At 38.6% G+C, this 26,488-nt stretch overlaps 1 protein-coding gene across 4 annotated transcripts; it reads left to right on the top strand.

Moving 5' to 3' along the window:
• The first annotated feature begins 1,621 nt into the window (after window positions 1–1,621).
• On the top strand, window positions 1,622–26,159 carry LOC149823104 (polyadenylation and cleavage factor homolog 4-like). Of its 4 annotated transcripts, none has more exons than XR_016425881.1 (9): window positions 1,622–2,086; window positions 4,148–4,249; window positions 4,521–4,778; window positions 4,889–5,092; window positions 5,489–6,319; window positions 23,043–24,077; window positions 24,196–24,741; window positions 25,409–25,539; window positions 25,821–26,159. XR_016425881.1 is itself a non-coding variant. In XM_089980554.1 (8 exons), exons 1-8 carry the CDS (start codon window positions 1,700–1,702, stop codon window positions 25,460–25,462), a joined length of 3,330 nt encoding a protein of 1,109 aa, XP_089836680.1. In that variant the 5' UTR covers window positions 1,622–1,699; the 3' UTR covers window positions 25,463–25,630. The 4 variants fall into 4 exon arrangements, 2 of the variants coding, with proteins under 2 accessions (XP_089836680.1, XP_089836679.1); XR_016425882.1 differs by having other exon boundaries at window positions 25,810–25,989; XM_089980554.1 differs by lacking the exon at window positions 25,821–26,159 and having other exon boundaries at window positions 4,889–5,005; window positions 25,409–25,630.
• Window positions 26,160–26,488: the final 329 nt, after the last annotated feature.

Raw genomic sequence — 26,488 nt, 5'->3', positions numbered from 1 at the left:
ATCCATACACTCTGATTGGATCCATAACTATCTGACTGAATCCAAAACAGTCTGCTCTAGATTCAATTCAGATATGGATCAAAGACTGATCCAATCAGATCCAGAACAGTCAATTCGGATCCAGAACAGGTCCGGATCAAACTGGATCCAAACTGATAACCCAGATTCAGTTAGATCGAATCGGTTCAGCCTGACTCGGCTTTATCCAAACTAGTTCAGACTCGATTCCACTTGAACCGGTTCAATTAGAACCGATTCAATCCGAACCAGTTCAACAAAAGTTCCTTTTTTTTTCAAGGTTGTCTCGGCCTGTTCGGTCTGGGTTGCACCCAGGCTGAACCAGACCCTCCATATTTTTTTTTATTCTAGCTCGGTCTGGGCACAACCCAGACCGGCGCACCCAGATCGACCCGACCCCCCAAATAAAACCCCAACAGAGGGCGTAAGGGGTATCTCCCCTTTCGTTATCCCCTTCTTCTTAAACAGAGAGGGGTTGGCCACCGGCATCGGCCGACCGATCCCCTCCTTCTACCCTCCCTCTGACTCTCTCTCTCTCTCTCACCCTCGTCCTCTGTACTTTTTTTTCTTTTCCTCTATACATTGTCGGCAGTCATGGCTGTCGGCCCTTGCTCATCGAAAAAAGGAAAGAAGAAGAAGATGAAGAAGGGGAAGAGGAGCGGGTGTTCACCTAACTGTCGTCGCCGTCACTGTCGCTATCATCGTCGTCGGTAAGTGCCCCTCACTCAGTGTCTCTTCTGCTCTCTCTCTATCTCTCCCTCTGCCGCTCGTTGGGATGTGATGGAGGAAGTCTGCGTGAGGGCTTTTATAGCCCTCATAAAGGGTGAGGATAAGCCTCACCCTCACGGTTTCCTTTTTGGGGAAACTGTTGTTCCCCTCCCCCCCATTTTTTTTTACGCTTATCCCCTCCAGCGATCTCACGGGCAGTTACAATGACCCAGCCCATTCGCTAAAGGGACCAATGTTCAGTGGGTCAGTTCATCTCAACCCAAACCGATTTGTCATAAAATAATTCTTATAATACCAAAAGCATTGAATTAAATGAAATATTAAGGCACCCATTTAATTATCTTTCTATTTCTCATATGGTACAGACCCATGCAGATAGGGTCAAACCCCGCCCATGGTGAGCTGGGTCAGCTTGGCCTACCAAGAAGTAACCAAGCTTTGGTTGCCCTCATCGAAATCAGAGACCTAATCGGGCTGGTTGGTTAAGCTTGTTGTAACCCTGTAGTGTAAACTCATGGCACACCTGTTGTTGCCTGAGAAATAGTCAAGCTTAGGCTGAGCAAGAGCTCTCATTAATCCAAGGAGCAAGGAGCTGATGCTCTTGGAAATGGAACCCTAATCACCCATCTAGTGGCAGAGGTCCCGGGCTCAGTAAATCCCATCTAAAAAATATGAACCAGGACTTTCATATCTCATAAACTGGTGCATCCAAACACGCTCTTTTGAACAAGGCAAGTACAAGTCACGAATCAGTTATAAACCATAAGGCACATTATGCTCCTGCCTATCAAATCCACACACTCCCCCAATAAACCAAAAAAAAGTGACAGCTCCAAAATTGTTCGATGCATAAAAGGAATCCCCCTCTCTTTATAGACAGTGAGAGGGGGGGAGACCTCTCCCAAATCTCTTCTGAGAAGATGGATACTTGGGGGTAGGGTAGGGTCCTTCAATGGAAGAAGGCAAGTACAAATCTAGGGCACCAAACTCCATGAAGAATGGAGGATTCCTATTGGAACGCCAACCAAACAGCAGAAAGGCGTCGGAATTCCCTCAGATGCCGCCTCCTCTTCCTGCTGCTGCTTCTGCCGTCCCTCTCCCTCCCGCCTCTTCTTCCCTTCTGGAACGGTTTAGGGTTTTCTTGAGGGAGAGGGAGGAGGAGATGGGCGTTTCGTCGGAGGGCCCCATCCAGGAGGAGATCGTCGACCTCTACCAGGAGGCGCTCTCGGAGCTCACCTTCAACTCCAAGCCCATCATCACCGACCTCACCATCATCGCTGGCGAGCAGTTGGCCTTCGGGAAGGGAATCGCCGCCGTCATCTGTTCCCGAATTGTCCAGGTAGGGGGCTTTCCTCGGATTTCGATTCTAGGGTTTTGTTGTTCTTGTTTGGTTATCGCGATTTGGAAGCTTTTTTCTTTTGTTTGAGTGTTTTTCCCCTGTTTGGTTGAATTATTGAGTGATTGAACAGAAAAAGAATGTTTTTTCCTCTTCTCTTCTTATTGGGTGGGTGTATCTGTAATTTGGTTTTTGGTTGGGATTCGATTTATTCATTGTTTGTATGTATTTCCACTCGCTGGTTGCAAGAAAGAGATATTCGCCGGACTTTGAACAAGAAGACGTGATGGGTGGATGGTGGTTTTATGAATCATACAATTGAAAAGCTGCTTGTTTTTGCGCATTTTTGTTCTTTTTTCAACCGTACGCACGCTGTGAAATTCAATGTTTAGTGCCTTTGAAGCAGTCTCTCGTTCGTATTGGCGCCAATTTTGCATCATGGGTTTCAGTGAGTTGAGTTTTGAAGCCACTCTCAGTTCTCCCACTTATAGATGAATCTCTTTGCTAAATTTATCCTGGTTCTACTGTTGTGAATTTTAGTAGATGATTTTAACCCTCTTGGGCAAGGATAAAATGGGTTTAGTTCACATTGGTTGGGTGATGCGGCCAAATGATAGTTTGTCGATATTTATCATATCGTATTGCATATCAGAGGGATTCAGATGGGGATGGAATTTCGGATCCCTTTCTGAAACTATTGAGATGCTTCACTCGGTTTCTCTTAAAGTTTGAAGTGTAAATTTTTAGAATTGGTGCAGAGTCCTAGCAGGTGCAAGCATGGGGAGTTTGAAAGCTAAATGCTGAAGAGTCCCTCCTTATCATCGGGTTTTATGTTATCTAAATGCAGTCAGCTTTCTGCTTTTATTTATCTGCTTGTAGTTATATAGGTTTAGATTCTGGACTTGCTGTTACTTAGTGCCAGTGCCCTCCCCGCTTGGTATTCATAGGCATTTTCTTCGCCTAGTCTTATCATCTTGCATCAAAGCACTCTTTCATGTTGGAGTTGTATCTTACCATGTAGTGAAAATCACAACTCAATTTCTAGGGGCCAGGGCCCTAAAAGGCCTAGTCAGCGCCTAGCGGCACTGGTCTGTCTAGTCCGGTCAGAAAAAAGTTTATGAAAAACAAAATATCATGATGAATTATTAAAGTAAACAACAAGCATATATTCAACATGAAATTTATAGCAAAACAAATGTTCAACACAACAAATATTTAACACAATAGATGTTCAGCTCGACAAGTATTCAGCATAAAAAATATTTGGCACAGTAATTTCAGCAACAGAAAAGCCACAAAAGAACATAAGATGATTTTTAAGTCTGACAATTACAAAATTAGGAATAAAGAAAACTTGAGATGCTAATCAAGAATATAAAAGCTACTTTAGAGCCAGAAAATTTTCAAATAAGTTATCCGAAGATGACTATCAACTGTCACTGAACAAAGGACAACCAAACCTGTAAATATAATAAAATTATAAAAGCTTTTTGAAATTAAATCTCAATCTAAATCCATCTGTAGTTCAAGAAAACAGAGGAAAAAGAATAATGCACATGCAATTGACAATTATAAGAATTCCAATCTTTTGAAAAGAATCATCAACTACCCAAAAACAGAAAATGTATGAAAAACAAGAACCAAGTCAAAGTTTTTTGTGTCATCACTCCAGTGATCTGGATTTTGAGGTGGAGGTTTTGTGTTATATTTTTATATCATGTGTCATCTTGATCTTTTCCCTGTCGACATTAGCAATCACCAGAGCTATTGACATTGATATGCATCCTCATACTCTATATCATGGGCAAGGGTTATTAATTCTGCTGACAGTTAATGAGGTTATCGGGTTTTGTATTAAAACTTTCAAGGTTTCTTCATGAAGTTTGTATTTATCTCATATTTGATGCATTGTCTAGGCATGAGCTGATATAGCTTAAATCTGGAAACTTTTTTGGATAATGGTGTTGAACGGTTGAACCTATTTGTTTGGACTTCATTCCCATGGTTTTAGTTGCTTCAATCATAATGTTATGTCTGTCATCATATTCAAATTTTTTCTTTCAGGTTCCTACAGAACAGAAGCTACCTTCATTGTATCTTCTAGATAGCATTGTGAAGAACATTGGTGGCGACTATGTGAGGTACTTCGCTACACGTCTTCCTGAGGTGAGTAACTCTTTGTTCACAATAAACACACACATTTATTGATCACCTACAGGTTTTCCTTTTTCTCTTACATTATGAAGGCATCTAACATGAGCATTGACTTGAATTGCATTGGCTTTCCTGTCATGAGACAGTTATTTCTCATGTGTGTGCATGCTGTCTGGCTCTCTTGTCATGACTCGTGAGATAGGAATTTCTCATCTACTGCGTACATGTATTTCTGCGAAGAATTATTCAACGTTACTGCTTCTTATTAGTTTTCTTTTGCTAGGTTTTTTGTAAAGTTTATAGACAAGTTGATTCGAGTTTATATCCAGCAATGCGCCACCTTTTCCGAACGTGGTCTGGGGTTTTCCCCTCAAATGTTCTCCGTGTTATTGAGGCTGATTTACAGTTTTCTCCGATGAGAAGTCAGTCTTCTGGGTTGACATTGTCCAGAACATCAGAAACAAATTCGCCTAGGCCAGCACATGGTATCCATGTCAATCCAAAGTACTTGGAGGCACGATGCTGTATTGACCAAAACATAGTAAGTGCTGGTTTTGTTTTGTATGTGCATACTTGTGATTATTTTCTTAGTTTTATCTTATCTATTTTATCGAGTAGAGTGCATACATTTGACATGTCTTATACATGCAGGTAGATAAAAGTAGTCCTCAGAATAGTGTGCAAAGCAGTTCTTTTGAAGAGGAGAGGTTGGAGAGGGAGACTACAGGAAGCTCAAAAGGATGGTCTGGAGCTTCTTCAAAATTCCATGTGTGCAGTTTTCTTGGCCTGATCTTCTCAAAATTTTTGATGAACTCTTTGTGGCATAGCAACCTGATGCCTATTTCTGTAACTTATGTCAGGCTTGATCTTTTAAGTTGATCTACCATTAGTCATGTAGCTTTAATAAGCTTTTATTGTGTGTGTTTGATTGTTTTTCAACTTCAGTGCACTTGTCCATATTTTGGGTTACGCACAAAGTAGAGAAGGATGGTTCTCTTTGTCTTGACCAAACGGTCCAAACCCAAGTAGTTTTACCTGATCGACTTGTTTAGTCTCCGAAGTTTTGGAAAACCTTTCAGTTTTCAGAGCAGTTGAATGTGAATTGCACTTACCTAATGTTGCAGTGAGGTAGAGGTGGTCAGAATATTTAGTCTTGTTGCTTCCTTCGGCATCAAGATATTGACAGCGGATCTGTGTTATTTTTTTTTGTTTTTAACATCTGTGAGTTCTGATCCTTTTCTTACTGTGCAGGGCAAACAACATCATGGAAAGGTTGCTTCAAATGTACAAGCCTATGGGAGAATGCCTCCTGGTGGATACAGTGAGTATGACTTTGATCAGGGAGAATTCAGTTCTCCAAGAACGGGAATTGGAAGAGCTGACCTACCAAGGTTGCCAATAGAGAAGACACCCTCACCTATTATTGGGAACCAAAGGTTGGTTTCACCATCACGGGTTAAGCTTTCAAGATCTCTTTCTCCTTCAAGGTCTTCCTCACCCTCCGATGGTGGGTTTGCAATGACTAAGTCTCCTAGAAGAGCTGTAGCTGAAAGAGTCTCACCACCACGCTCTCTATTTGGTAATAAAGCAGTTGAAGTTAGCAGTGACCAGAGAATTTGGCAGGACATGCGTTGGTCTCATGATGGTAACCAAATGTTAGGAACTGCTGCTGAGAAATTGGTATATGGGCAGAGCAATGGATACAGTCATCACCATAAACCCCTATCAGGAGTACTCACCGATGCATATGGAAACTACAAGGGAAACGGTACCTTTCATGGAAAGGTGCCAAAAATTGAGCAAATTGATGTGACTGGCATAAACAATGGTTCAGCTACAGGAAGTTGGCAAAATTCAGAGGAAGAAGAGTATGTTTGGGAGGATATGAGTCCAACTTTATCTGATCGTAGCAAGAAAAATGACCTTGCATCATCTGGGAGCACTTCTGGACGTATAAACACTTGGAGCAACACACAAGTTTTTAAAGCTGAACTAAGTAGAGGCAATCACCCTAGTCAGGATTTGCGCTCGTTTACGAATGATTCTCACAGTTTTGTTGAGGAGGGAAATCCTGTTCTATATGTATGGGACTTGCTCTTGTTTCTTACCTTTTATATGCAATTTATTAACATATCTAGTTGCTTTTTCTTTTGTTCTTTTGTTTGAGGAAATAATCTTTGTTGATAATCATTTGAATTGTGCTGTTAGCTTAAACTTCAATGGTGGGAGGTGCTGTTAGATTCACCTTTAGGAATATGAGAGATTTCTGCACAAGATAGTGCCCTTATAAAATATTTCTTGTGAAATAATAAATGTTCTGGCAGGCTTTAATGCACTCTTTATGTTGCCTTATTGGCTTGAGTGCTAGTGTAGGACATCTGTTAAGATCCGCCTTTTGGAAATGCGAGGCATATTACTGTAAAAATATCTTCAAAGATGTGCACTACAAGCACAAGCTCCACAAAGGGATACATGTACAAAGACACATCAAGAAATAAAAGTACACAAAGGTATAAATAGAACACTTGAAATGCAAAAGATTGAATCTATTGAGCAAGGGTGAGCACAAAGGCTCCCAAAAGAATGAGTTACAATAGTTGGGATACACCCCTATTTATAATACAAGAGGAGACCAAAAGGAGGGGCTCCTACTAGACGTTGGAGCCCCTCTAACGGTTAGAAATCTAACCGTTGAAGAGGGGTCCAACGTCTCCCCCTCCTTTGACTTTTAGTCAAAAAAGTAAAAAAAAAGGAAAAAGAAGAAAAAAAAGAAAAGAGAAAAAGGAAAAGAGAAAAGAAGAAAAGGGAAAAAAGAAGAAAAGTTACATGCACATTCACAAGTGTGAATATGTGTAAAATGGGAAATGACAGAAATGCCCCTGGGGCTACATAAAGAAATATATATATATATATATAATATGTATATATCCTTCTATATATATATAAATATATGTATACATGATTTGATACAATTTAACACCCCCCTCAAACTTAGGGCGTGATGACCGAAAGTTTGCCAAGAAGAAAATTAAATATGGGGGAACATAGCGCCTTTGTGAAAAAGTCTGCCAACTGGTATTCTGAAGTCACATAAGGAAGGTCTATGATTTTCTGTAAGTAGGCTTCTCTGACATAGTAGCAGTTCATCTCAATGAGCTTGGTACGCTCATGAAAAGTGTGATTTTTATCAATATAGATTGTACTTTTATTATCAACACAATCGTGTAGGTCCTTGGATCAGTACTCCCATATCCTGCAACAATTGTTGAATCCACACAATCTCCATAGTCGTGGAGGCCATGACTCGATATTCTGCTTCTGTTGAGGAAAGAGACACCTTCTGTTGTTTCTTGCATCTCCATGAGATCAGTGATTCACCTAGAAAAATACAAAAACTAATGGTGGAGTGACGATTATTTGGGTCACCTCTCCAATCAAAGTCAGTATACGCAATCAATTCTAAATTAGAAGACGAGGAAAGAAATACTCCCTTGTTTATTATGCCCTTTATGTATCTGACAATACGAAGTACAACACTCATGAACTGAAGTGGGGGCATGTTGAAATTGACTTACAGTATGTACGACATGAGATATGTCTAACCGTGTGATACTAAGATACATAAGTGATCCCACAAGCTGTTGATAGGGAGTAGGATTTTCTAAAGAAATCCTATCATCACCCTTCATTTTTTAGCCCACAACTTCAGGGGTTCCAAAATTTTTCATCTGTAATGCCGGACCGGTCAAGAATCTCGCAAGCCAGTTTAGTTTGAGACAAAAAATAACCTCTATGAGAGTAAGCATTCTCAATACCCCAAAAACATGTCAGATACCCTAAGTCTGATATTTCAAACCTTTCTTTTAGAGTGGATTTGATATTTTTGATCCCCTTAATATCATTGCCCGTTATTAGTATATCATCAACATATAACAACAAAATTACAATTCTTGCATCAGACTTTTTGACAAAGAGAGCAATGTCAATATAACAAGAATTGAATCCAGTTTCAACCATTACTTCATTAAATCGATCATACCAAGCCTTTGGGGCTTGTTTTAAACCATACAAGGCTTTTCTAAGCTAAATTTTTTTACCCTTTGGTATATTCATGCTAGGGGGGACCTCCATGTGGACTTTTTCGTTTAGGTCCCCATTTAGAAAGGCATTTTTAATGTCCATTTGATATATGTTCCATTTTTTAATTGATGCAATAATGATTAAACATCTCACAGTAACCATTCTTGCCACAGGAGCAAATGTTTCTTCATAATCAATACCATATTCCTGGCTATAACCTTTTGCTACAAGTTGGGCCTTATATCTCTTAAGAGTCCCATCACTCTTGGTCTTAACCTTAAAGACTCATCTACATCCTATTGTCTTTTTCCCTTCTGGAAGACTTTGAAATTCCCAAGTTTTGGCTCTGTTAAAGGCACAAAGTTCATTATCCATTGCATCTCTCCGTTCTAATCTTTCTTTAGCTTCTTCGAAGTTTCTGAGTTCTTCATACGAGTGAATGACACTAAGGCAAACCCTATGTTTTGGGGAAAAAGATTCATAGGATATAAATCTGGAAGGGTTTCTCCTAGGTCTTTCAGTTCTTCGTAAGTTGCTATCTTGAGATGACTCACTAAAATCATTATATCTTCCCATCGCACTTCTAAACATATTTCTATCTCTATGTGAATATGTAATTGGTTCATTTACTGCTTTTACCGGTTGAACAAACAAGGGAGCTTCCTTATCAATGTTCTCATTATTTGTTTCATCATCACTAAAGAAATCTTCATTCCTATTTACTAATTCAAATAAAAAGGAATAATAAGCATTATCGGGGAGGGTTGTGTCCTTCTCAAAGCCACTTTCATTTTCCAAAAAGGTGGCATTTCTTGAGACATACAGTTTATCATTTTGAAGGTCATAATACCTAAAACCTAAGTCACACGGACTCGGCTAGGGAGGCGGCGCACCCGAGACGACACGCCCCAACACGGGTGCGAACTCAGGTGCGGCCCGGACTCGGTCAACGATGAGTCAGACTCGGTCAACGATGAGTCAGACTCGATCAACGTATCGAGGCCGAGTTCATCCTCGTTTTGGACTCGGTCAACGTTGACTGAGTCCAAAAATATCCATTTTCGAAATGTGTTTTGGATCTGGGTCGGGTCTGGATCTGGACCCGACCCAGATCCAAACTTCATCTCGAACCCTAAAAGGGGTTTACGAAAGGGGGAGGGGCTTACCCTGTCGATTTTGCCTCCCCCCATCCCCTGCAGCTTCCTCACGCCGACGATCCACTCCGATGACGATAGCCACAGGCGACGCCAGCCACCGTCTCCTCCTCTCCTCCGTCAACAGGTATGCCCCCCATTCCCACTCTCTCATCTTCTTCTGACTGGGGAGCCCCTTGCCTCCGTCCCCTGCCGGAAAAAAAGAACGAGGCAAGGTGATCCGCACTTGCCTCGTTCTCATTTTCCGACAACCCCCCTCCCTGCACCCTCTGCTCGCAGAAGAGGGGCTCGACCCCTCCCTGTGCCTCCGATTCACAGAGGAGGGGCTCGGCCCCTCCTCGTTTTCCTTTTGTTCGGCAGGGGTAAGAAGGAGGAGTGGAGGAAGGAGGGGGCTCGGCTGACAGGCCGAGCCTTGCCCCGTCGAACAGAAGGGAAACGAGGAGGGGCCTTCCCCCACTCCTCCTTCTTACCCCTGCCTGGCACCCCTGTCAGAAAAAAGAACGAGGCAGGGGGCTCCGCCCCTGCCTCGTTCTTATTTTCTGGCAGCCCCCCTCCCTACACCCGCCCCTCACAAAAGTGGGGCTCGGCCCCTCCCCTGCCGCCTTTTGGCTTTTTGGCAAGGGCGAAGCCCCTGCCACTGATAAGGTTCAGCAGGAGCTTGCCTTGCCCCTCCTTTTTGCGTCAGACCTGGTTTGAACCTGATTTGCACAAGGGGAACAAACCTCGAGCTCCTATTACTATTATTTTGAAGTGTTTATTAACTTTATTTTATTTACTTATTTTCTTTTCAATTTTCACTTTTCAGATATAATGGCGAGTTCTTGATAGTGTCAATACATTTGGTTCAAGTTCTAACCCTGAATTAAAAGATTCTCGACCACTTTGGAGGCTTGTGACAAAAGGGATAAAAGCTAGTGGTGGTGGTGGGAATGTGCAGTTTCATTGTATGTAAGACTGTTTTCACAGGTTCTTATACGCGTGTGAAAGCACATCTTTTGTATATTCGTGGTCAATGAATTAATGCATGTTCTGGGGTTGACAAAGATATGTTAAAGCAATTAAAGAAAGAACAAGAGGAAGCTGAAAAGAAGAAAATTGCAGAAATGAGAAGCGATTCGATTAATCTGTCTTTTCCTATTGCTAGTGATATACAAGAAGAGCTTTTAAAGAAAAGAAAGATGGAAAGCAATAAAACGATACAAGTGTCATTCAAAAACATGGCAAGAGCAGAAATTGATAAAAAGATTGGTCGATTCTTTTACTCAAACTCAATTCCTTTTAATGTAGCTAGAAGTCCATACTGGAAATATATGATTACATCTTTGGCTAATTGTAATTTGAGTGATTATGTGCCTCCTAGTTCAGAAAAACTAAGAACAGTCATTCTTGCAGAGGAAAAAAAATAGAATTGAAGACTTGTTAGAGACAAAAAAATTTGCATGGAAACGACATGGAGTGTCGATTGTTTTTGATGGGTGGACTGATATACAAAAGCGACCACTGATAAACTTCATTGCTTGCTTACTTAATGGGCCAATCTTTTTGAAGATTGTTGATGCATCTGGAGAGTATAAAGATGTTGAATATTTAAAGAGATTATTTGTCGAAGTGATAAAAGAAGTGGGTGAAGAAAGTGTGATGCAAATCATTACTGACAATGCTCCAGTTTGCAGTCGTGCAAGAATGAATTTGGCAAGTGAAGATACATATTCAAATATTTTTTGGACTCCTTGTGCAGCACACAGTTTAAATTTGGCACTTAAGAGTATATGCAATCCATCAAAAGATGATGCACATGCACATGAAATGTGTTTATGGATTGAGGAAATAAAGCATGATGTTCGAAATATTAGAATTTTTATCGTAAACCATCATCATGTCCTTTCTATATTTAATAGGCATTCTGATCTCAAGTTACTGAAAGTTGTTGAAACTCATTTTGCTTCTCTCATTGTTATGATGAAAAGAATTAAGCAACTCAAGAATGCAATGATGATGATGGTGGCTTATCAAGACTGAGATTTTTATCGTATTGAAGATGATGTCAAGACTCAAACTATCAAAAAATGCACCTTTGATGATTTTTAGTGGGATAAAATTACATATTTTGTTGAAATTACAGAGCCTATTTGAGAAATGTTGAGAGAAGTTGACAGAGATGTACCCATGCTTCATAGAATTTATGAAATATGGGACAATATAATTGAAAAAGTTCAAAGTATCATTTTCAAACATGAGAAGAAAGATATTGCACTTGATGATTCAGAATTTTACAATCATGTACATTCAGTTTTAGTGAGAAGATGAGATAAAAGCAATACACCTTTGCATTGCATGACACACTCTCTCAATCCAAAATACTATGCAAAAAAATGGTTGGCAACAGGTGTTGGTCGTGTTTCTCCACATGAAAATCCTGAGATATCAAGAAATAAAATGATATGTTTGGGAAGACTTTTTAATAATCCTCACATGTTTAAGGTTGTAAATAGTGAGTTTGAAAAGTTTTCTACTGGAAGATTTGATTCTTTAGCAATACTCGTGGCAAGGGATGAGGAAGATCCCCTTAATTGGTGGGCAACATATGGATCAGATACACAAAATCTGCAATGTCTTGCAATGAAGTTGTTATCCCAACCTGCTACATCATCTTGTTGTGAAAGAAATTAGAGTACATATGCTCAAATTCACAACATTAAAAGAAACAAACTCACTAGTAAAAGAGCAAAGGATTTGGTTTATGTTCACTCTAATCTACGATTAATTTCTCGCCGCACCAAAAAAGAGTATAGGTAATTTTTTTCTTTGTATTCAAAGTTTGTATTTAAATATTTGTATTCAAAGTTTTAAGTTAGATACTAATATAGTTATTTTTTGATGCAGTTGTGGACCATCCAAGAATTGGGATATAAATCCAGAAGATTTTGATTTGGAGGGAGAACATAATTTGTATACTCTCAACATGGACTACCTCGATCTTGTTCTTCCCTCTAATTCAGACGATGGGGCAGATTTATGATAAGTTTTGTTGTTTATCACACTCACAAGCTTCTTTATGTGTTATATTTTGGTAAGTTTGTGTTGTTAAAAATTGCTTTTTTATTTTTGCTTTAAAATTTACAATTTTTATGTGTTAATTTATTATATATATATATATATATAACCGAGTCCCCGTGTTCGAATTTTTTGGAATTGCGCCGCACCCACACCCACACCCATGTGACATAGCCTAAAACTTTTTTGTGTTTTTGAATAACCACAGGGAATAGCTTTAGGGGATAACTTATCATTTTTATCAGTAAGAACAAAACATTTGCAGCCAAAAATTCGTAATCTATTATAATCGGGTTCTTTTTTATATAAAACTTCAAAAGGAGATATTTGGCTTAAATTTTTAGATGGAAGACGATTTATTAGATAGACAGAGGCCAGGGCAGCTTCGGCTCAAAATCTTTTTGGAATCTTTTGAGAAATAAGTAGAGTCCTTGTAGTTTCAATAATATGTCTGTGTTTTCGTTTAGCTAAGCCGTTTTATTGAAGAGTTTTGGGACAAGACCTTTAATGAATGATCCCATTACTCTCTATATAGCTTTTAAAATCATTTGAGAGAAATTCACTCCCTGAATCTGTTCTAAAGATTTGTAACTTCCTATTGAATTGGGTTTTTTTTATCACATAAAAATTCTTAAAAGTGGAAAAGACTTCACGCTTATGCTTTAGAAAGCATATCCAACTGTATCTTGAATAGTTATCAATATAAATAACATAATATGAAAAACCTCTCTTAGATACTACAGGTGCGGGTCCCCATGCATCCGAATGCAAAATTTCAAAAGGCTTAGTTGAAAACATAGATCTTGAACCAAAAGGTAAGGTTTTCATTTTTCTCAGAATACAATCATTACAACTAAAATTTTCTTTACATAATGTTTTAGCAAAATTAATATGAGAAACCTTGTCAATATTTGGATGCCCAAGGCGTTTATGCCAAACATTTATATCTTTATGTTGGACAATGTTACAAAAGGAGGTTTTTGGAATTTGAAGAAACTCCATGAAATAGAGGTCATCCTTTCTAGAGCCTTCCCCAATCAACTTCCCGGACCGACAATCCTGTATCCAACATTTATGTGATGAGAATTTTATCACTTTTATGATCCGAAAGTTGAGAGACGGAAAACAAGTTCAAATTTAATTTTGGAATAAATCTAACTTAAGGAACAAAAAAATTCTTGTTTTTCAAAGTCTCCAATTTTTTTAATTTCAAGAGAAGCCTCATCCGCAGTAGAAACAAAGGATGGCGAGAGGTTTTTAGAATAATTGGTTAGTGTAAAAACATTTGGAGTCATATGAAAGGATGCACCCGAGTCTAATAGCCAAAGAATTTTACATGGAGGAGAGAAGGAGGATGCAACGGCTCCAGAGATTAATCCTTTGAGGAGTGGTTGAAGAGCTTCAATAATTTGATTTAGAGATAGATTAACATTGTTGGAGGTAGACGACGTCTCCTCTTGGAAGGTTGTCAACATGACTATCATCTTTTTTCATTTGGGACACGGGTTTTATGTGCCCGGGTTCTTTACAAAAATGACACACGATTTTACTGTAGTCTCTTCTTCCATAATGTTCGTTATTTTCTCTTCCTCGATTCTTGTTGAAGTGGGGAGGTTTATAAGTTTTGACATTGCTCCCCGGTCTAGATACAACGTAAGCTCCCTCATTCTCGTTTTTAGAGGGGACAACCAACACATTTTGATTGGTTTTATTCATTCCCAATCTAGTTTCTTCTCCACTTAATTTGGTAAGAACATCTTCTAAAGGTGGAGAAGAAAAAGAAGATAAAATAGAGGATCTAGACTGTTTAAACTCGGGTCTAAGCCCATTTAAGAAATTAAAAAAGTGATCATCTTCAAGTTGTTTTTGCCTCAATTCAATTGCCTCTCCACTCCATTTATGTTCAAGGAGAGCGAGTTCATCCCAAATAGCCGATAATTCAGCAAAATATTCTCTAACCGACATCTCTCCTTGATGAAGAGTCAAAGCCTTCTTTTGAGGGTAATATTTATGGGACAAGTCTTTTAACGTATACATTCGTTCAAGATACTCTCATACTTGATATGCTTTTTTGAATTTCAATATATTGGCATTGATCTTTGTTTTCATCGAAGAGAAAAACCACAAAGGGATTTTGTAGTTTTTCATCTCCCACTCTTCATGCCTTTTATTGTATTCCTCAAAAGTTTTTTCTCTTTCTTCTCCGTCAAGAACCTTAATCTCCCCTTTCTCAAAGATAGTGATTTTAGGTTCGGGTTCGGGAATAGTTCCTTGAACATATCCCCAAAGACCCTTACCTTTGATATGAGCCTCCATATTCCCAGCCCATATATGATAATTAAATCTATTTAATTTGAAGCCACGAGAGAAGTGAGTGTCCTTTTCGCCCATTAGAGAGAAGAAAAAAGAGAAGAGATGCGTACCACAAGGAGATATAAGGTCCTACTTGATGTAGGATGCTTCCAAAATATTGAATGAAGAAACTAGTCTTTACCTCAGTCACCAAAACTTGATGGCATGCTTTTCGAGGCACCTAATAGAGAGAACAAAATATACGATCTTCTTTTCTCCCAACCTTGCTTTGATACCATGTAAAAATATCTTTAACGATGCGCACTACAAGCACAAGCTCCACAAAGGGATACATGTACAAAGACCATAGTTGCCAGTCGAGCAGGAGCGGGAAGCGAGGCACTTCTAAAATTTTAGGAAGCGGGAAGCGCGAGACAACTTAGGAGCGAACTAGGAAGCATCTCGGAAGCGACTCGAAAGTGACCTAGGAAGCGACCTAAAAAGCGAAAGAAAAGCGAATAAGGATCGAAAGGGAAGTAAAAATGTAATTATATAGTTTTATTTTATCAAAAAATAAGATTTATGTTATCATTGACAAAATAAAACATGTATCTAAGATAATAAATAATATAAGTTGCAATTATCTAACAAATGCATCATATTACAATTGTCAAGCATTTAAAAAATAATACAAGAGAAGATCATAATTCACATTCTTGTTGCAACCATTTAACAAATGCATGCAAGCACTAAATAATGCATTAAGAAAATAAATACATTTGATTAAAAAGCGTATCTTTTTCAGTGAAAAAATCAAATGACTTATTATTTGATGTTGTAATTGTTATAAATCTTGTAATCTTTGCAACATAAAAAATGAGAAATCAATAAACTCAAAGATCACATAGAGATATGGTTAAATTTTTAAGCTATAAAGTTCTAAACTGTAAACTATAAGCTATAAAGTTCTAAACTATAAACTTAAAATTAACATAATCCACTACTTCACTTCATCATGCAAGGTTTAAAATAAAAGTACATATCAAAACAACAAAATATTACAAGACCATGACAAAAAAAGTAACATAAAAGTTTCTAAGTTGGACTACTCCAATTACATCATCAAAAGAATAATTAAAAATTTAAAGTTCATTAATCTGTCATCTTTCTCTTCCCCTTCAAGTCAGCAATAGATCGAGAACTTTCTGCATCATCACGTGCTTCTTGTCCTCCACGACCATGCCTTCTGCTCCTTCCTTCATTTCCTATAATGAATATGTTAAAAAATAAAATTGTTCAAAAACTTTAATTTAAAATATAAAAAATATATATATAGAAAAAAGTAAAAAAAAAAAATACAAGATCAACATACCTTGCCTAGGTTTCCTGCTAAAGAAACGATCAATCCGGCCTTGAGGAACTGATGGTCGCTCTTGTATATCTGCAGTTCTACTAGCTCTGTTGGATTGATTTGTATCTTCTTCAACTTTATTTGTATGTATAATTATTGAAAGTAATGGACCTCTTGGTTTTGCATCTTTGGGTTTGGATTTGAAAATAGTGCTTGATTGTTGTGCACTATCATTCAAATCTCTCCAACGCATGACCTCTGATCTCAACGTATTTTCTTCTACAATAGAAAGTTCTGGATTGATATCTCATTTTCGACTAGGTCCTTCTTTATAGCAATTGTTGCACCTTTTTATAATAAGAATATAAAATATGAATGCTAATAAACAATGAATGATAGAAAAAGAGAAAAAAAAATACCAAAACAAAAGTATTACACAGTTTAATTATACCTGTCAATCAATTGAAGATTTGAATGAATATACACCAAGGTATCATCACGATCTTCATTGAGCCTATTTCTTTTAACATTGTGAATATAACTATAGGTGCTCTACACTCTTTCTGCAGAAGATGTGCTAATAGGTTGAGATAAAACCTTAATGACTAATGCTCTCAACTCAGGTGTATCACCGCCATAAAAACGCCACCAATTAAGCACCGACATTGTAGGATTCAATACATCTATTCTTGCTGCATTTCAGCTAAATTTTTCACTTCTTGATGCGAAAGCCACAAGTTGGGACCTATAAAGTGTAGATAGCTCTTCATTTCCAGCAGATGTGACTTCAAGCGCGAGCATTGCATCGTCTAAGATATCATTATCTTTTTCTGCAAAAAAAATGTTTAATAACTATAAAAAGAAAATGCAAATGAAATAATAAAACAATTAAATTATTAAACTTTAAACTTTATTAAATAGATAGAATAAATTTTTTACCTGGAGAAACTCGTTTGACCCCTCCTGCTGTTGGGATCTTGAGATAATCCGACTCGTAATATTTTGGAGTAAGCATGTGGGCTAGACTATGGAGATGCACATTCATTCTATCCCATCTATTTGAGACAATCTGATGAATCTTTTCATACAAATCTGGTTGGCCTTTTAGATTGTCTTTGATTTCTCCCAACATGTTGTCCATGCCTTCATACACTTCACCAATTATAGGGCCTTCTTGATCACAAAATTTAATCATCTTATATATGAATTTTGTAATCAATAATGCTAAACGTACAGAATCCCAATATTTTTCATCAAGAACAATTGTTTCTGTTGTAACAATCCTTTTTTTCATAGTTTCATCTGTGCATGATTGCTTCCATTCACTCCATCTATCTAAAATTACTATGACCCTCAAGCTCTCCCTCACATCAAGCAAGCGCTTCAAAGTAGTATAATGTGAAGCAAACTTTGTTTTTACAATTTTTATTAGCTATAATTTTTCATTGCTTCTAAAGATTACTAGTGCTTTTGAATGATTTGTGATATACTTCATAATTTCTTTACTCTGCAAATATGTTTCTCCCAACCAATGAAACTCATGTGGCAAATCCTTAAAGATCAAATTCAGTGTGTGCACAACACAAGGTGACCAAAAAATATACTTATACGTTTGTTTTAATTCTTCACATGCTAAATTGCAATTTGCTACATTGTTTGTAATCACTTGCACTACATTAGAAGGCCCCACAAGTTTAAATTCCGTCTTCAAAAACTTGGCAATGTTTACGGCTGACTGTTGCACATTAAAAAAATTGCTTGCATATAAGAACATTGAGCCAAAACCTATGTCACATGGGTGCGGGTGCGAGGGTGCGGCACTTTCAAAAAACTTGGGTGCGTGGGTGCGGCAAAAAAAAAAATATATATATATATATATAATATAAAATTTTTGCAGGGGAGGGGTCGAGCCCCCTCCTTGCGCCCTCTTTGTGCAGGGGTCGAGTTGTGGAGTCTGATTTAGAGTTTTTGCCCTTGCAGAAAGGGGGGTTCGGGGGGTCCCGGGGGGCCGCCCCTGGCGGGGTCTTTGGGGGCAGCGCCCCCTAGAACAAATTTTTTTAATAAAAAATTTATTATTTTTAATAAAAAAATTGGACAAAAATGACTGTGCCGGTCAACGCACCCAGGGTCGGGTTGACCGCACTCGGTGCCGCACCCGCACCGACACCCGCGTCGAGTCACGTCGATGCGGGTGCGGCACTCTGCTAGTTGAATCCCTGTGACATAGGCCAAAAGAGTTTGATACAAGTATATTTATCAAGTGTTTGTTCTTGATATTTGTTCAGCCGTCTGAGACAATGGAAACTTCAAACTCCTCAAACTTTTCTTGAAATTCATTTAACTCTCTGTGAACACACTCTTTCTCACTGTCAAGCAACGTTGTTCGCGCTTTTTCATATGATGGGGGTTTATATCTAGGCACTTGACTAACTGTAGATATCATCTCTTCCCAATATGGTGATCGAAGCACATTGAAAGGTATGCCATTTGCACACAAAAATCTGATAATTTTGTGATCTACATCATTTCTTTCTACCTTTTTAAAGGTATCACGAATATCAACTGTTTTTCGGCTTCCACTAGATGATGTAGTCATACTAATAGGCTTCTTCGAATTATCAATTCTTGATCTTCTCAACTCAAATGCACTTAATGAAACCTCCACTCGACGAACTTGCCTCTTAATTTTTCTTGCCAATTCTGTATTTTTTGCAACTACAAGGCAAAAGGCAATCCCAACACTTTGTTCCTTTAAAGATCCCATGAGATGTGCAAAAACTCGAGTATATGACCCATGATAAATATTTTTGCAGTGCCTGCACATAAAAACCTGGGTTTCACTTTGTTTTTCTTGCCCACTCTTCTTTTGTTTCAATACATGACGCCATAGCACTGTTGTTTTATGCATGCTAGGTGGTTCATCATCTTGGTCATCTTCAGAATAGTAGTCATCCAAGTCATATTCTTCTTCATCTTCCTCATCAAAACAATTTTCGTTTTTGTCTTAAAAATGATATAGACAATCAGAAGACCTCTTGCCCTTTCTTGCATTGTCCTTCCCAACACCACTAGACGATTCATGCTCCAAATTGTACAAAGAATCATCATCGTTATCATAATTATCGTGATCATAGCTTGTGATGGTCATTAATGAAACAAAGAAGAGGTAAATATACCTACATCATAAAAGTATAGGAATCATTTTAGAACACTTTAAAAAAACTATTATTAACAGCAAAGGATGGAGAGTGAAGAACACAAATCATTAATGAAACTGGAATGCCAAAACAAAAGGAAAAAAAGAGAGACCCAAAGTGAACCATGACCGTCCCTTGCAATCGAATTCCTGTAAATTACCGTGGGGTTTACTAAACAACAACTTTAGTGTCAGTGCACATAAACTAATCGTGCTCATTTCTTAAAATATCCAGACAATATGTATCACACATAGCTTCGCAGTCACAATTTAAATTTCAGAACTGTGAAACCAATCAGATTTCCTTTTTCTAATAGCATTAACACCCGTAATGAATACAGAGGAAAGCATCAAGCCTTAAAATTCAACTTTAATTAAACTAAATCTCAAACAAACATGACACTTGAAACACCACAGATTTAATTTAAACCAGGAAATCACAAAAAGGTAGAAGCGCCTGATAAATCCAATCTAAAAAGAACTGCAGACTATAGTTCTATTTATTCTTATCAGAAATTTTGGTTTAATGCCCATCAAATCAACTTTTACGAATGAGTACTTGAATCAGCCAAGAGTCCAAGACTCAATGCATATAACAAAAACTGTGTATAAAACCCATAAGGTTATATATATGATTCTTGAAAACCTGTCCGTAATAAACATCAGACTTATACACACAAGCATCGATCAATCGATTTAACTGCGATCAGTGTGAACCCATTTTAGAAGGATGCATATTAAAACATTATAACGCCAATCAATTTATTTCAAACAGAAACAATCTTGATCATACGTGAACCTAGTACAAGAAACAAGCAGATCAACATTTAAACCAACACATCTAATTTAAACAGAATTAAAATCTCAGCAAAATTCCTTAAAAGAAATTAGATCTTTTTATGTTCATCGAAAACCCAAATCAGAAAACTGATTCCCGAATCAGCAAAGACAGTTAGTGTTTCGCCTGTATCACAGGGGGTGTACTCGAAGTGATACAACGATTCCTATACAAGGCGACGATAGCCCCTATTCGAGTCTAAAGCCACTCACCCTAGGGTAACTGCCTTCATTGATTCCACTTTTTGACAGATTGCAAAAAATTGAATGGGAGACATTCAAACAGACTTAAGAAAAAAGAGGAAGAGGACATCAGAACTGGTTTAAAGAAATAAAAAATTACCGTGTGTTCACCCACATCCGGAACAACCAAGAAAAGTTGGTCGTCGGACGTCAATGGATTTTAGAAATGCAAAGTCTCAGACTCGTCCGAACGTTAGTGGATGAGAGAGGAGAGCAAATCGAAAGAGAGACGTCGTCGCTCGTCGGACGTCAGTGGATGAGAGAGGAGTGCATGCCTGAACAGAGACATTGCCAACGTCGCTCGAGGAGGCCTTCGGTCGTCGAACGTCAATTGAGGAGGAGGTTGCCAGTTGTTGGAGGTCACCGGTCGTCTGTGGCCGAAAATGAGAGAGAGAGAGAGAGAGAGGAGTTGGGTGAAGAACAAAACCCTAAGCCTTCGTTTTTACGTTTTTTTAAATGTCTATTTTGCCCTTATTCAGAAAAATATTTTCTTTTAGTTTCTTGTTTTTCATGTGTTAAATTAGCTTTAAAAAGGACAAAATAGACATTTCATAAATGTGTTTCCCTTTAAAGGGGGAGACGCATCCCCCTTCAAAGGGGTGCGCGAGGGACACATTTCTTCTATTTTACGTGTATTTCCCCATGCGTTTCGAAAGCACCGCGTTTCACGCTTCTGAAGTGCATATCGGGGAAGCGCGCTTCCCCTGATACATGTGCGTTTCCGGTAACTCTGACGATCACACACCAAGAACACTTGAATAAAAGTACACAAAAGTACAAAGAGAACACTTGAAATGCAAAAGATTGAATCTATTGAGCAAGGGTGAGCATAAAGGCTCCCAAAAGAATGATTTACAATAGTGGGGATACACCCCTATTTATAATACAAGAGGAGACCAAAAGGAGGGGCTCCTACTAGACGTTGAAGCCTATCAAACGGTTAGAAATCTAACCGTTGGAAGGGGGTCCAATGCATGGTTGCCAGTTGAGGAAGCGAGAGCGGGAAGCGATACAGGAAGCAAGAGCGGGAAGCGAGACACTTTCAAAATTTTAGGAAGCGGGAAGCGTGGGACCACTTAGGAGCGAATCAGGAATCGTCTCGGAAGCGACCTAGGAAGCGAGGGGGAAGCGAAAAAAATAAAAAATACAAAAAAAAAATTAGAAAAAATGGGAGAAGCGTGGGGGAAGCATGGGGGAAGCGCGCTTCCCATTTAAAAATGGCACTTTCCCGCGCATTTCGGAAGCACGCTTCCCCACTTACCTAGGCGCTTCCGGTAACTCTGGTCCAACGTCTCCTCCTCCTTTGACTTTTAGTCAAAAAAGTAAAAAGAAAAAAGAAAAGGAAAAAGGAAGAAAGAAAAGAAAAGAAAAGAAAAGAAAAGAGAAAAAGGAAAAGAGAAAAGAAGAAAAGTTACATGCACGTTCACAAGTGTGAATATGCGTAAAATAGGAAATGACAGAAATGCCCCTGGGGCTACATAAAGAATATATATATATATAATAGTAGATACGTATGCATATATATATGCATATGTATACATGATTTGATACAATTTAACAATTACTGCCATAAAACACTGTTTCTCATTAATATAGGCGTTCCTGCAGGTTTAGCTTTATCACCATTTCCTGATTACTTCGTTTGGTTCAACATAACATTTATCTTTGGAAAAAAATAGTAGATTGTCTTATTGAATATGGTTTTATTAATTAACTTGTATTTATGCTGAAGTGATCCAATTTTGTTTCCTCTGGCATAGTAGTTTTCTTGGAAACAAGGGGACATAAGGTAACTTCGTTTGATGGATTGAAAGGGGAGTTTCTGTTTGACACTAAAATCCTTCAATGGAAAAATACTTACATGCATTGTACTTTGCTCTCATCGGTTAGTGATTCATGGATTCATTGTTTTTTTTGTCTTTACTGTTATCTCTTTGCGTGTTTGACATTTTGTTTGTTATGTGAAGAGCAGTTAATTGCTTTTCCGAAAGATGAATGGTGTTCCGATCTTTTCCTCTTAAGAACTACTTCCAGCTTTTATTTAACTATTAAAGTCGTCATTTGTTTCACCTAGAGCACCTTCATCTTTTCATTTTGTATTTGCTGGCTCTCCATTTCTTTGGTGGACTTTTGGTTGTTATTCTGTTTTGTTGTCCGCCTAAATTAGCTTGCATGTGAGTAAAAATAATAGAAGCACATGTTTGGAGAATTAGATTACCTCATTTTCATGATGATCTTACCATTTTGAAAGATTGGGTGTGTGCTTTCATCCTATAAAAATGAGATGCTGTTTTCTTCTTTCAGCCCAGAATATCCTGAAATAGAACGTAGTGGTTTAATTTGCCCATACTGATTTCATGGTGCTGGATTCATTGATGCTTAGAGCTGAGGCTCCGTCAATTTGCATTTCTGGAGTGGGTTGATAAAGTAATGTGTTTTTTTCTTGAAAAAGCAACCCCATTGTTAATCCCTGAATGATGCCAATTTTTCTCACACTGTCCTGGGAGCATTCTGAATCTCTCTCATCTCCTACAGTAGTGCTACATAATGATCTCAATCTCATATTAATCTATAGTTGCTATCTTTTTTGTCTTGTAGCCTGGCCGTAGTTACACTGGCAGGGAGTCTCTGGTCACTAGAGGTGATAGGAATGAGGCAGTACCTCACATTCGGTCTTCTGGTACTGTTGAAGAGCACAGCACTTCATTACATCGTCTTGCACAACCTTCACAACGGCACCTTGAGCCAAGGTCAGGGTTAAAAGCTTTCCAGTTTGGAACTCCAACCAGTGGGGTTACACAGTTAAGTGGTCAGCCAGCCTCTTTCACTAGCGGTCATGTGCTTGAAACCAGTGCTTTAGACAGGTATTCAAGTGTCCATGCAAAAACGGGATATTTACAGCCAGAATCTTATGGTTTGGATAATTTGCCTGCATCGGCGAGAATGTTGACCATGGAGAAGTATGCCACACAAAGGCCACATTCACCTTCTATTACATGGCCTTCACAAAGAGCACATCCTATGCCTTTAGGTCCGATTTCTAGGACTCCTGCACAAAAAAGTCAATATGATTTTCTTGATCTTAAGAAGTCTCAAGTAAGCCAAAGTCGAAATCCACCTATAATTGCAAATCTTCCACAAGTAGATGACATTGAGATGAAGGCATTGAACCCTGTTAAGTTTCTGGAGTTGCCTTATCAGCACTCTCTTTTAACACAACCAAAGAAACCTGACCAGGAGCAAGTTATTGCTGTTCTTCCGCAACAAGAAAGTTCTATGTTTTCTGCAGGACCCCGGCTATCAGCGCATGTTTTGGCACATCCCATAAATCAAGGAACAGCCCAAGAACTGTGTAGTGTTGGTGTTGCACGAGTAAATTCGATATCTGGACCGTACCCTTTATTTATTACAGGCAATACTTCCTCTGTGCATCTTCTGGGAAAACCTCCACTACCACCAGGACCACCACCTGCCTCATTACAAGTGGGACCTCCATTACAGAATATGGGTCCCATCCTGCCTCATCCACAGTCAGGAAATGCATTTATGGGCCCAAAGCCAGGGAATCCACTTACAGGCCTTATAAATTCCCTTATGGCTAAGGGATTGATTAAACCTCCATCAACTTTACAGGTAATTTTAGTGATCGTTAAGCTTTTTGTTTTGCATGTGGATTCATTCTGTGGTATGCAATCTTCATCTCATGGCTAATGATATGAACCCACAGTTAACAACATACACTTACTTTCAGGAGTCGATCGGATTGGAGTTTACTGAGCAACTTCTGAAGGTCCGTCATGAGTCTGCAATTAATGCACTATATGCTGACTTGCCTAGGCAATGCACAACATGTGGGCTACGCTTTAAATCGCAGGAAGAGCACAGCAGTCACATGGATTGGCATGTGACAAAGAATCGTATTTCTAAGAATCGTAAGCAAAAACAGTCACGCAAGTGGTTTGTAAGTGCTAAAGAATGGCTAAGTGGAGCAGAGGGGGTGGGGGCCGATGTTGTTCCAGCGTTTTTTCCTACGGAAACAGTTTTAGAGAAGAAAGAAGAAGAAATGGCTGTCCCAGCAGATGAAAACCAGAATGTTTGTGCATTATGTGGTGAACCTTTTGAAGATTTTTACAGTGATGAAACGGAAGAATGGATGTATAAAGGAGCAGTGTACATGAATGCTCCAGATGGATATCAGGAAGGCATGGAAAGGTCTCAATTGGGACCCATTGTGCACTCCAAGTGTAGGTCGGAGTCAGCATCGATCTCTCGTGAAGATTTTGATGGGGTTGAAACGGTATGCTATTTTGATTATCTAAGCTTTTCTTTACAAGGCACTATTTCTGTTATTGTAATGCTATAGTTGTTTGTGATCCACTCACTCTGGCTAACCTCTGTTATGATAAATGTGCCAGTCTATCTCTAAACCATGTTTAACACAGAAAAGGTATTCCGTATGCATAACTGTGTGCATATCTGTCAAACCATGTTTAACATGGAAAAGGTATGCAGTATGTGTGTATGAAACAGTTAGCAGTTTTTCATGAAAATCTTTTAAGAAGCTGAACCTCTTTGGGAGTATCAAGTATGAAGTGGCTGAAAAGAATCTGTATTTATCATCGTGAGTCTTGGCTTTTTAAACCATCTAAACCGTTTTGGAAAGTGAAATCAAAGCGTGTTGGTTTCTTTTTCTCCATTTAACTTTGTTAAGTGTGGCTGAGACCCATGTGTGTATTATTTCCATGTTTTCCAGTTCTGTTTCTTGTATTGGTATCTCTTATCTATGTGCATTTTATCTGCTTATTTGTTTGACGAAGTTATGCATTTGTGATTTTTTTAAAGTTTGATATCATATTTCATTTGCATTTGATAGACCCAAATTATGTTTTCACGCAACCGTCATCACCATTTATTGCACACTGGGAAAATAGGTAAAAGTTGACTTTTTTCTTTGTTGTTTCCAGGGCGATGACGATATATTGGGTAATGAAAGGAAAAGAATTCGGCTCTCGTTTTAGTGCAGATTCAATTCTCACTTGTATATTAGTAGAGTCTAAACGTGGCACATAAAAGCTTCTTGTGGAGGGCTGAATCTGTAAGTTTTTGCATCATGGCAATCTTGTATCTGTAAATTTGGACGTTGTACCACCGATTCTCCTTGATCAAAAGAAACCTCTCTCTCTCTCTCTCTCTCTCTCTCTCTCTCTCTCTCTCTCTCTCTCTTATCTCGCTCTGCAGACTGTACGTCAAAGTTTGATAGATGAATGTAACTATTTGTTTAAGCAAGCTCCCTGGTTTTAGTTTCAACGTTCTTATAGTTGCCACTTACCAAGTTGTAAAGGAATCCATCGAGTTGTTCATTTAGGTTATGTGCAGGATGACTAATGTGCAAGTTCTATCTGTGGGCATTTGCCTTGGTGGAGCATGGACCACATCAACCAAGGAATCCCGTAGTGAGCTGCTCCTGGCTGTTTCTGAGGTGGGCCAAGCCACTGGAGAAGTTTCTGGAATGTTGGTAAAGAATTTTTTACTATGCAGACCGTAGGGGGGGGCGGGGTAGTTTCGTTTAGAAGATGGGGAGTGTTAAATGGATGTATTTGTCCATGGACGCTATCTCTAGTGTAAAATATGTGACTTTATGAGAATTAACTTCCCGTCTTTTGGACTTTTAATCATGGTTATACTTTAATGTACTAGTAAAGTAGTCCGTTTTCTTTATTATTTTCATTTAAAACTTTTTTTTTCAGATAATCAAGTGCACTAAAAAACTGCTTATTTTCAGAATTTTCAAAACCTGAAATATTAAAAACATGAAAATCTTAAAGCCAGATGATTAAATTTCTGGATTTGTATCCAAACAGGCCCTAATGTATGAATGGATTCTAGGATTGTGGTGAAAACTTGGGTCCAGCTGAAACTCTGCCTAGCCTGTGGTGGTGGAACGGTCCACAGTGCAGCTTCTGTGCATATAGCTCGTAGCCAGGTCTTACCAGCCATGGGCTGATACGAGGCTCTGTTTGAGAGTTGGTGGTAGGGATAGGGGG

Source organism: Nuphar pumila, chromosome 11, assembly GCF_984573655.1.
Source record: "Nuphar pumila chromosome 11, dmNupPumi1.hap1.1, whole genome shotgun sequence".
Lineage (NCBI taxonomy): Eukaryota > Viridiplantae > Streptophyta > Magnoliopsida > Nymphaeales > Nymphaeaceae > Nuphar > Nuphar pumila.
This window is presented reverse-complemented; position numbering and strand designations above follow the sequence as displayed.

Excerpts from the sequence above, each read along its gene's own strand:
- LOC149823104 (XM_089980553.1), top strand. The coding sequence starts at position 1,700 with ATGGAAGAAGGCAAGTACAAATCTAGGGCACCAAACTCCATGAAGAAT. Across the intron at positions 4,779-4,888 it reads GCTGTATTGACCAAAACATA|GTAGATAAAAGTAGTCCTCA; the intron begins GTAAGTGCTGGT and ends TTATACATGCAG. Across the intron at positions 24,742-25,408 it reads ATTTTGATGGGGTTGAAACG|GGCGATGACGATATATTGGG; the intron begins GTATGCTATTTT and ends TGTTGTTTCCAG.